Genomic DNA, 12,126 nt, shown 5'->3' on the forward strand with positions numbered 1-12,126 from the left:
GGGGGCGCCGCGGAGGGGCCGTCGGGGCGCGGCGGCGCTGGCGGAGCGGGCTGCGCTGCTCGCGCCCTAGGTAGGACGGACCTGCCCCCCTGCCTCTGCCCCATGTCCAATAAGAAGAGCCCCCGCTTGACACCTGCCTATATACAGGGACGGGAGCAACATCTGCAGCCGGCCCGGGAGGGGGGAGGGAGCCCGAGCCGCCCCGAGCGCAGCAGCCCCCGCGGGTCCGAGCGGGGGGCTCGCCGGCCCTATAAACCCCCCCCAGCCACCATGACTTCCAGTAAGATTGAGATGCCCGGGGAGCTGAAGGCAGATCCCGCAGCCCTCATGGCATCTCTGCATCTGCTGCCTTCTCCTGCTCTCAACCTGGAAATCAAATACACCAAGGTAAGTTGGGAGCCTGTGCGCCTCCCAGAGCAGGGCTCTGCTTGGAATGGGGTGCCATCTGCCCCAACCAACCTGGGTACGGAGATGAGAAATTGCCTTGATTTTTTCCGTAATAAAGAAAACATTATTTTAACCTTGTAATCAGCTGGAGAAAAATGCTGGAAAATAGAAAAGCAAGTGAGACTGTTGAGACTGGCAGTGTCACTTTTGATGTTTTCATTTGATATAAATCAGAAGGAGTTACTATACATACATGCGTTTCTCAATCAAAAAATGTTGCTTTTTTTTTTTTTTTTTTTTTTTTTTTCTCCATGAATACCTGGTGTGAGAGCCCAACGGACACTCTCATAATTGCTAGAGGACTCTTAGTGCTACCAGGTTGTTGTTACAGCTCTGGGACAGGTCTCTTTACTAACTTCCTTTATATTTGAATATTCCCTTGAACAGCATTGTAAGAAGGCATGTGTTTTCTGACTAACCTTTAAGACTTATCCTCTTAAAAGGAGAGTTAAGAATTGTCCTATTGGGTCTGTGTTAAAAAAGTATAAAAGAATGCTGRGTTTCTGTGGTATATAGCAGGACTGAATAGTTTTTGTAGACTAAAATGGGCTTTTATTTACCAGTTATTTGTTTGTGAATGCAGCTTGAATTTTCAAATTCGTTCGTATGTTTTGAGTCTTTGCATCCTTAGCGTCTGTAACTAAGGAACTAATTTCATTCCTGTTGGAGAAGTTTCAAATGTATTGTATGAACAGATTACAATGTGTCAGACTTTGTTTCTAATTACTGAGTAACTTAATAGGAAAGTAAAGCACATCAACCCTGGAAAGAGGTGATAACATTTTTATCTACTGGAAATACAACTTCAAGAGGTTTAGGACTGATAGAAAACTCATTCTGGCCAGTGTATTGTAATATTTTCCTCCATATCATCACTTTAAAAGCTTTTCATCTTTTTTTTTTTTTAAGCGGGTGCCAAAACTAATTTGTCTTCTAATTTGTTACAGCTATTCTAGTTCTAGAAGACTGTTTCAGAGCAAACTCAACTATTTTAATTTCATTACATTTTAATGAGAACTGTGATATACAAATTAAAAGATGCTTGTGATTTCTTCCATATAATTTATTTGAAGTTAGCTTAAATACATTAAGTGGCTATTTGATGCTGTATGGTATTACACTTTGGGAGCAATGATTCAGTGCAAATAGCATTTGGCTTGAATTTTGTTTATTCCTGTTTTTATTATCAAATATGCTTCAGAAGTGTTCAGAGTATTTTAATATTTGTTGGTATSATAGCGTACAGAGTAAGTAAACTTGTATTTCTCAGTTTTAAAGCTGCAGGAATTATTCTAAAAACCTTTATAAAAAGCATCATTAGCAATTGTACCTCCCTATTTTTTTAGAATGCAAAATGGATAGTAACCTTTAATAAATCAGAATATATAGTGCCATCATCTCAGAAATATATGAGATGTCACATTCTATACTAATGAAACAGGTGGAAGAAAGTTATTTTATTTCAGTACTAAACCAGTAACAACAACAAATTTTTTCTTCTAGACTTGGTTTTGAGATATCGGGTAACTCTTGGCTGTTCTTGAGAGAAATTAGGTTTAAGACAGGTATCAAATATTTTATTTGGCACATCCTCTGTCTCTCTTTTTCTGTCTGTCTCTCTCCTCCCTCCCTTTTCTCTTTCTCTGCAGGAAACACAAGTGATTTATAGATAATTGGAGTCTTCAGTTAGGAGTCTTGTCTTGGGCAGGACTTTTATCCAGGATCCACTTTCCCACCTATTACAAAGAAAAACAATCAAAAATGAAATAATGGATTGTAACTTGATTCTCTCATTTGGAGGAGTGATTGTTTCATGTCTTAAATGACAAACAACTTCCGTAAACAATAAATAACATGAGGCTAAAGCACTTTACTCCAAAAATCCCCTCCCAAACCTTGTAAAATCAGACATCTGTAAGCATTCCTAGCAGCCTCTCTCTTGCTTGTTAGCTGAGAATTTTAAATACACAACCAGGACTCAGAATTCTTGAGCTCTTTATTACAGCTGTCTCTGAAAGTAAAATCTTAACCATTTGGGAGTTAATTCTTTATGAAAAATAAAGGTACCTGTGGGCATTTCTTAAACCAAGTGAATTTTAAAAGTATGTTTTATCAATTAAATTTCATTTCTGGAATTCTAAAATTTGGAAAATGCTAAGATGATTTTTTTTTTAAAGATAAAATATGTAAAAAGTACCTGGAATCCCTAAATGAGATTTAGTAAAGATTTTTCACATGTACTGAAAAAAAAAAATGTTATTCATTAATCTTTAAAACACCATATTATCCTTAGAAATACTAGTTCAAGGAATTTAAGAATGTAAATAAAACAAATACTGCCCATGTATTTGTAGTATTTGTATAATCTTTTTAGCAGATTTTATGAAAATAGTTTAGATAGTTTAGATTGCTTTTACTATAGATTATAGAAAAATATTTCATTTTTCTCTGGTTAGCTTACTAAAATGATCAGAAAAAATGTGTATTAATTGTCTAATTAATGTGATGAAAATTTGATGTGTAGTTCTTATTTGAAATGTACAACAGTAGCTGTACAAAGAAATGTACATACTGCCTCCACATGGTCTCTGTGAAAAATAATTAGATATGCATAATAACCCATGATGAATGGGATATAAACAAAAATATTATAGCCAAACATGAGGATCAGAGTTCAAACACGCTTACAGAGTTAAGTTCTTCTTTGTGGGTGGCAAGTAGTAAAACTGCTACGTGCAGGATTGTATCTCTCTCCGTTGTGATGATCCTTAATTCTGTATTTCTTAACATCAATATTTGGAGAGGAATCCCTTGCCTAGAGCAGGGGTGCTGGCTGTGTGGAATCGCGCTATTCTGCAGCCCAGTAGCACTGTCCTGCAGAGCTGCCAAGAGTTTGCGGCAGTTCTGTCCCCTGCCCAAGGGAGCCTGTGAGCAGGAGGGCATGCGGGGGATCGACCCTCTCCTTGGCAGCAAACGATGCTTCCAGGATGTGCCGGGAGCTCTCCTGCGATGGCTGCTGGGAAGTGTGTGCTGGGGGAGATCAGCCCCAGGGAGAAGCTGGGTGAAGATGCACCCATCGCCTGCTGTGCAGGGCAAGCACGTCCCGGAGCGGATGGAGCCTGGCAGCTGCCTGGGGACATCTGGGGATGCCAGGCTCCGCCAGTGCCTCCCTTCTCACACCCTTCCGAAACTCTGCTCTACTCCCAGCATTGAGTGTCTGCCAGCAGGCATGGAGGCGTCCAGAGGGACAAACCCTGGGCAGCGTTTTTCTCCCTTAAACCTCAACTGCCTCCATTTGAGGAGGAAAGGTCTTTCTGCAGGATGTAGCCCTTCCTTGCTCTGGTGTCGTCAAATATGATCTGTGGAGTATTTTCTTAGTGGCTTTAGCAAGTCGTGGTGACTTCAAAGGACAGGTCACAGTACAGAACAAGGACCATGGGGACTGTCCTGTTCCTAGCTTCTGCCAATGCTTTGTGTTACTGTGAGTGAACAAACTTGTCCTCAGTTTGCAACATGATGGGGACACTAATTCATCTGGATGTTGTAACATTTCTTTCCTGCTGGCCAGTTGATTTTAGACTGATCCTGAGCACGAGGAAGAGGTAAAGAGTTTGAAAGCTGTTCATAAGAGATGCTGTAAGGGGTGAAGTTGCAGTGCAGTGGCAGTGAAGATGTACAGAAACATTTCTATATTATTGGCTGTACAGTGTGTAGAAATTCTACAGTAATTCTACTGCAAAATGACTGTGTGGAAAGGTTCACCTCTAGCCTTAAACCAGAGATTAAAGCAGGTCAGTTCCTAAACACAGATCAGGTAAATAGTCAAACTGTCAGCCTGCCCAGCAATGAAACAGAACATCATAAACTTCAGTTTGAATTAAGTGTGGGCAAACTGCTTCTGGGCAAATGAGAAGTAAGAAAAACATTTGAAACTCTAATATAATAAGCATTTTGGTTTGAAGTCTTTTGTTGTTAAGTTTCTGTGTTTTCATTCCCACTGAGCTTTCTTGGCATTACCCAGAAATGAATGTTGCAGAATATTATTACAAATTCCTTTCCCCAGTATTTCGTGCATGTGTTTCCCAGTTAAAATTCTAGGCTGAAATTCAGCTAGGAGGCAAGAAATCTATTTTGTTTAGAATAATTGAGCAGAATCTTGTCATTTTTTGAACTCATGACAGAGCTTTGGCAGAACTCAGGTAAGTGCAGAATAAATGGTATTCCCATCTGCAGCTCCCTAAATGGGTTCACTATTTCAACATCTTGATTTTGAAGTCAAATTCAGTAACTGAGACTTGAACTGAAGCAATTAGCTAGCATTTTGGATTAGCTCTCAGAGTACTATGTAAATGCAAAAGATGGGACAGAGAAAATCAGAGATGGTTGCATGAAAGGAGGACAAATAGAATAACTACTTTTTTTGTGTGCGGAACACGGCAACATCTGATGCTGACACTTGATATATCTTTCTGTATCCTCATCTATGAAGTTTTAGGGTATATATTGTATGTAGATTTACTTTAGTTTGAACCTGCAGTTTAAACTGTTCTAGTCTGTGCATACATTGTGGTTAGTATTACAATCCATATAGCAATAGCAAACTACTCAGGCATTTCCTTCTGTTGAATAGCCTGAATATATGATTCTTTTCACCTTTCCCAAACCTGTAAGGCATTTTGCGCAACCCAGATTTGCCCAGATTTTGTATGAAGGATCACAAAACAATTGCAGTCTTGGTCATAACCCAGTCTACTGCCTTTGCCTACTTGAATGTATCTGCTATAACCATGTCTATTTTGAGAATATTAAAACACAGAAACTACCTTGCTGAAACTGCTCCATACTAGAGAACTACTGTAGATAATTACTAGATAACAGAGTGGGTTGCTGTGTAGTAGTGGCTTCTTAGCATGCCCAGGACTGAATATTTTGAGGAAAATCCAAACCATATAATTGCTTCCGGGCATATAATGCTATAGGGAACATAGGGATTGTGGGGAAAATTTCCTTCTCATTGTCCAGTGTATGAGGTCAGATGATATAGTGAGAGGTAGAGCTCTGCAACAAATGTTCTTTCCATATTGCAAAAATATCAATGATTCCAATTTCCCAGTATAAAAGATGTATATATTTATTGCCCTACCAGCATAACCATGAGCTCGGTAGTGATCAGAGGACTTGCCTAAGCTGGAGAAGAGCCAAATTCGTGTCGCTCCTCAGAACCAGAGTGAGAACTTGAATGTGAATCCGTACTTTCTGATGGTGATACATCCCAATTCAGAATGCTGTCCAGCAGTGTCTTTGGCCATCCTTCAAGAAAGTCTCTCACTCTTTCCTGTTGGAAATCCAATCATTCTAAGTATTTATTATTGTTATTATTATAGAGATCAATTTGATAGCCCAGTGGTTAGGTCATGTGGAAAAGAAGGATCCAAATCTCTGTTCCAAGAATACTCAAGATGCCAGACCAAGCAAGTATTTGATCCAAGATCTCTTGCTACCTGTATTGACCTTAGCTATTGGACTGAGTTAGAATATACGTCTTGAACACACGTTCCTTCTGACAGAAATAACTCTCTTCTCCATTCCATCCCATCCTTAGAGACTCTTGCCATAGAAGTTAATCACACCTGGTGCATTTCCATGTTCTCAGCACTTAGTCCAAAATGTATGGCAGGCTCCAGCCAGGCGGTTCATCTCTATAGCAGTGCAGAGCTGTTCCCCCTAGGCCTCAGTGGGCTCTGCCAGTTTGAAGTTACTCTCTGCTATGAGCTCCTTTGTTCTGGGAGTGGAGCCCTTGCCATTTTCCTCCTCAATGCGGTAATTAACAGGTGCCTTCAATAAGCTCCCCACAGAAACTGCAGCTCCTTTGGAACATGCTGGTATCCGTAAGTTAAACCCTTCCTTCCAAACATGTTTCTTTGCTCCTGTTATTGCTGGAGAATATCATCTACCCTTGAGTTGCCCAGATACCCTTTAATTTCAATCCTAATTAATATTTTTTATCTGCAAGCTATGTATCTTGCTATTAATGATCTGCAAAAGCAGGTGAACCAAGATATCGATTGCTAGTCATAGTAATGAAGGGGCACCTTGCTATTAACCTCTTTCCAGGGAGAATTATCCATTTATTTCCAGTCTTTTTATCTTATCTCTTAACCACTTTTTAATCCGTGGCAGGACTTTATCTTTCACCATATGGTTGCTAACTTTTCTTAATAGCCTCTTGCTAAGGACTTTATCATCAAAAGCCTTTTTAAAGTCTAAATAAATTATATCCACTGATTCATCTCAGCCCCTCATTTGGCTAACTATCTTCCAAGAAATCTCACAGGTTTACGGAGATAAATGACAAAGATGAGTTCGTGGTTCATATCGTAAATTCCTTATCAGATCCGGCATATTTTTTTTCCTCTTGCAGTTTGCAGATATTTTTCTTAAGAATAAGCTGTAACATTTTGCCATTTCACTCTCTCTTCTTTTAAACAACACAACTTTTAATCTTTTTTAAGAGTTGAACTTGGGCTTTGAAACAAGTTATAATTCAAATCTGATTTGTGAATATAAGATATACATAAATGAATTGTGTAAGTGTAAGGATTAAAAATTGTAGAAAAGAATGCTCAGACAAGTGTTGGCATCCCTACTGAAACACAAAAAACGTAGCACAAATATAAATGCAAAGACTTCCTAATACATAAATACAAAGTTAAAAAAATATTGTCATCTAAGGACCCAATCATTCATTGCTTTTGTGTGTATTAAAATGAATACAGGAGTTCCCGTTCTATTTTTCCCAAAAAACAAGTTGGGTATTTCAGAATTAGTCAAAAAAGCTTCTACTGACCAGTATTTTTTGTTGCTTTTAATAACATTCTAGTGGCATAAGCGTGACACAGCAGTTTTAAGTAATGCAATGTAACTAAGCTTTAAATGTAGGAGTATTTCATTACTGAAAGTATGATACATAAAACCACATTGAAGTGTTGCTGAAATAATCTCCAACTGGCAGAGGAAAGAAGGGGCTTCATTCTTGTTGTTGGAGTCGATTTCTCTCCCAGAGTGCACAGGGGACTAGATTTAACTTAGGACTTGAAAGGTAATACGTGCCAGCTTTGCTGGACTGAAGTGGGAAAGTATTTCAGAACAGAGGACCATCCACATCTAGTTCTGTGACCCAAGTGAAAATGTTTAAGGTCAGTTCAATCTCAGTTGATTTTAATTGGGGGTTAGAACACAGGGACCATGGTGACCACTGGATTATACAGAACTGAAACCTGTGCAGGATTCGTAGACAACCAAACTCTTTAAGTTGTATTCAGAACCCAAAGGGGAGCTGTGGGGCAGCTGGCGAGGGATATATATGCAGAGAGGATATATTTTGCTAATTTCTGTGTGGATTTCGTATATGCAAAATAAACTAGCTAGAAAAAAAACGTTTGGAAGGTAGCAGAGGCTTCCTGTAAGAACAGCCCATGCTGAGCTCAGATAAAGAGACGGTGCCGGGCTGACACTGTCCTCGTGCTGTTCTCTGCTCAGCTAGCAATGATTAAACAAAACCCTTCAGTTGTGACTATGGGTCAGAAAGTGCCTTACCTCTTGGAACATATATTTAAAAGGCTTTGCTCTAAAATGAAACTAATTTACTTCCAGAGCAGAGCTTTTACCAGTCTTTCAATATTGTGCAAATATTGTGAAGGGAGTGAAGTGTGCTGAGTGAAGGGGCAGATTTTAGGAAGATGGGATGCCATTATCCAAAGAGTTATTTGATTAGCATATAAAAGCTATTATTTTCCTTCTCTGAATGTGTCAGGAAATCTTAAACCCAGTCTTAGGCAAGGACAGCTTGTCAGCACCTCAGGCCTATGTTTCATGTAAACCATGCTCCCTCCGCCTGAGGGTCTCTGCAGCTCTGTGCTGGGGCCTTGTTCCCTCATGATTCGGGGGTTTGGGACATAACTGCTATTACAGCTTCAGTAAAGACGAGTCCCCAGAATAAGTATTTTTCCTGTCACCTTGTCACCTTCCAGAGTACAGACTAGTGGCTCTATTTTTCTTCTCTTAGCCTTACAACTCTCATTAATTTTGGACAGAAGTGTCATGTATTTTTCATATAGCCAAATTCAACCTATTAAATGATCGTCCCTTTTGGAAATATCCTCAGTATTTAAGCATTTAAGATTTGTTGTTGTTGTTGTTGTTATGGGAAGCTTAAAACTTACGCTTCTTTTGGAAATTTTATTTGTCTTATCATTTTGATAATTTATTTCTTCAGAGTGACTAGTAGCAACATTTAATTTTCATTTTGTATTTTGCTGCCTTTTAAAATTAGCTCTTTTATTTGGCCAGCTTTGTCTTATACCTTTCTATTTAACCACTCCATTTATTTTCTTGCTTCTGCTTCCCATGTTTAGCCTTGGGAATGCAAATATTCTTTGACACTCTCACATTCTTAAGCCTCCATGCTGATTCAATGGATTTTAATTTCCTTACTTCAAGCAGGGAGTTTCTAAGTTACTTCCTCTTAAAAAAAAAAATGCCCTTCTTGAAGTTTAGTATCCCAGAGAGTAGGGCTTCTTCATATATTTCTCTCCTGGAATGAAGCTGAAATTATTTATGTCGTTACCATTTCTCAGGGGCTCAGACACAACTTTTAGTCCTTGACAGGACTAAGTCAAAGTTGTTTAGATTAGGATAGAGAGCTGCGTGTTCTCAGGACGCTCGTGCAGAGCAGCTCTCATTCAACTAATATGAGGTTACTGCTGGACCAGTGTTGCCTTCCTGTTCATTTTCCACTCCAACTCCAGCACCACTGTGTTTATCCAGAAATCAGGACTTTGCTCCTGCATTTATACTCCTGCATACTTCATGAGCTGACCCTACACGAAAGGGTCTGTGTTACCCCTCTCCCTACCAAATGTTTCTTTTCCGTGGACTGTCTATGGGATTGCACAGACCCAGACACACACACACTGCTACTCCCCCAGCCTTGCAGCCTGACTTGTCCTCCCTGTGTAGTTTATAGCTAGAACTCATGGCATGCCACAGATACTCCTCACTGCCCTGCGTTCAAAAATGCTATCTTTTTTTCTCTCCGTGATAAAGTCCAGATCACCGATCTTTAACACTTAGGTTTCTTATGCTGGTTTGTACTTGTACTTTTATTTCTTAACCATGAGATGACTTAGATGAAAACTATCATGTAATTAGTTGAAAAGCCTGCTAAAGGCTTTTTGTTTGTTTGTTTTTACTAAAGAACTGCCATGGCATGGCACCTCATTCTCATTTTCCACTTTGCCAGTGTGAAAAGTCTTTGAAATAGAAATTGTGTTTAAACTGGATTTAATACTTGTTTAATCTGTCAGAGCTTTGTGAAGAGGCATTAACTGAAAGTTGGATGCATAGGATTTTTTAAGCACTTCAGACTGTAATTTGAAATGTAATCAGAGTTTACGCTAAATGTTCTTTACATCTGGGCATAAAAGCACTGAGTATTTTCAAAGCTTACCAACATATCATAACGTAACATTTTCTATTTCCTCATGTGCTTTTTCAGTTGTAACGGAARTAGTCTGAGTTAGTCTGAGTAGTTAGAGGCTAATCAGGAAATTGCCACCTGCCCTTCTAGTTCAAGAGGAATATCTTATTTTCTCCTACCAAACAGCATATGTTTGCAGCAGTCCTGTACTGGTGCACCCATTGCAAGCCTCAAGAAAATGCACATTTTTTTTTTTCCTTTCAGTAGGTCTGGCTAAGCTTTCACTCCCTTTTCCATCAGTGGTGATACTTTGTTGGTCCTTCTCCTCTTACCTTAATCGCACTTTCCTTACAGAGCTACTTAACAGTCTCTTCTGCCTTTTTGACTTCTGGAAGATGCTGTTGTCCTGCGAGGTGAAGATCAGCTTCTGCTTTCACACTTGTCTGTCTACGACTGAGGCTGGTGGCTGCAACACTACATGCCTTAATTGTGCCAGCGATGACCGAGCCCTGGTGGTCCAGCCCTCTGACAGTGATTTTAAACTCCATTTGTTACATTTAGCCAGCATCACTGCACTGCAAGTGACAATATTCCGCTCCTTCTGTCCAGAGCTTTCAGAAAACATTAATTGATTCAGCATCTCTGTATAACTCGCAACAAGGCTGCTTCACAGATGGGGAAGCTCAGAGCTGTGGGAGTGTAACCATGACTAACTCAAAGGCAGACAGTAGGTCAGTGTCAGAGGCAGGATCTCTTGCTAAACCAGCCAGACTCCTAGGAGAGGAAACCTGTTTTTCTGTACTATTCTGGGAAATGGAAATATGGATGAATATCAGAGCCAGTGTTTATATGTGGATGCATGTGAACAATTATATATGGTACTAATTATACACTTTTCTTTGTGCTCAGCTGCGTCTATGCACACAGTCTGGTTTTCCCTTTCTTCGTGCTCTTTTCTCTCTTTCCGTATCGCTGGGAGCACCAGCTGTGCCTGGCCTGCCTTGAGCGCTGATCAGAGGCGACATCCTGCCTGCTGCGAGACCCCTCTGCGTAAGGAGCTCCAGCGAAGCTGCTCCCCTGTGCGCTTTTCCTTTAGGATGAGCAATATCCCCCAGGGTGCAGTGTGGAGAGAATACTCACAGTCCAGGTTGTTGCCCTGAGTTCTGGGCAGGCGCTTGGGCAAAGGCAGAGGGCGAGGGAGGGCTGTGCTCCGTGGGTGACGGCGGGAGCTGCCTGTGCAGCGAGGCAGCCCAGCCACGTCCCCAGCGTCACTGCGTCTCTTCTGCTGCCACAGGGTCGAATAGAACTGCTGAGTGTCTCATGCTTTTTCTTTCCTTTTAGTGTACGTATTTAGCAAGTCATAGTTGCACATGGATGRAAATGTGAGTCTTTGCTTAGGTTTCATATCAGCCAAGATGTTTGCTTTTGACATTTGAATTCTTTTAGCTGAAATACACGTGTGCTCAGGCTCTTGCCTGCCTCACTTCATCCCTCTCCTGGAAGGAGCATTAGGACCTTGATCCTTGATAACCGATTTCCTGGTTAGAAGCTTTTACCTGCTTTCCTGGAGTGGTTCCCTATGACTAGAACCTTTGTAGTAAGCTCTTCCAGCTGTTTGCCTAAGTGACCTTCAGGGAGACTAAGAGCAGTGAACCTGGAATAACAACGTTTTACTTCAGCTCGGTCCCACGAGAGCTTAGTTATTACTTAATGGATTGAATTGGTGACATATCTTATACCAGATAACAGCCAAAGGTTGCATCAAATTAACCTTCACAAATGGCTAGTTATTAATATAGTCCTTAAAGAAAGTGAGGCATTGGACAACATGTATTAGCTGTAGTTAATACTGCTTTTCATGCCTTTACATGTTGAGAGTATCTGTACTGTGTAGGTGAAAATTTTCTCAGATTAAAGGTCTTGATGGTGCTTTTAGCCACGTAGTCATCATGTGCCCCTGTGTTCGCTGCACTGAGCGTAAATCCTGTCCTGTAACAGCAGCGAGGCTAATGAGGTTTGGCCACTTCTGCTCCCGTCACAGAGAGAAAGGGGAGTCCATTAGAAAGAGGAAGAGAGACAGGAATCTTGAAGGAAGTGGAAGAGCTCTCAGAATTACATATATAAACATTTGTTTTTAAGGAAGGCTTTTTATTGACGGAACTTATAACCTCCTTGGCTTGTTTAAGGAAATTTCTGCATAG

At 40.4% G+C, this 12,126-nt stretch overlaps 1 protein-coding gene across 2 annotated transcripts in view; it reads left to right on the forward strand.

Moving 5' to 3' along the window:
• ALDH1A2 (aldehyde dehydrogenase 1 family member A2) overlaps window positions 1–12,126 on the forward strand; it is a 55,257-nt gene that overhangs the window by 2,957 nt on the left and 40,174 nt on the right. Inside the window, exon 1 of one of the 2 annotated variants that reach the window (XM_026045696.1) lies at window positions 228–387. The exons of the other annotated variant lie outside the window; for it this stretch is intronic. Coding sequence (XP_025901481.1) covers window positions 271–387 — 117 coding nt within the window. The 5' untranslated portion in view covers window positions 228–270. Of the gene's footprint in view, window positions 1–227; window positions 388–12,126 lie in introns of those variants that run through there. 2 annotated transcript variants of the gene reach the window in all.

This window comes from Nothoprocta perdicaria, unplaced genomic scaffold (assembly GCF_003342845.1).
Source record: "Nothoprocta perdicaria isolate Ctin4 unplaced genomic scaffold, notPer1 scaffold_41, whole genome shotgun sequence".
Taxonomy (NCBI): domain Eukaryota; kingdom Metazoa; phylum Chordata; class Aves; order Tinamiformes; family Tinamidae; genus Nothoprocta; species Nothoprocta perdicaria.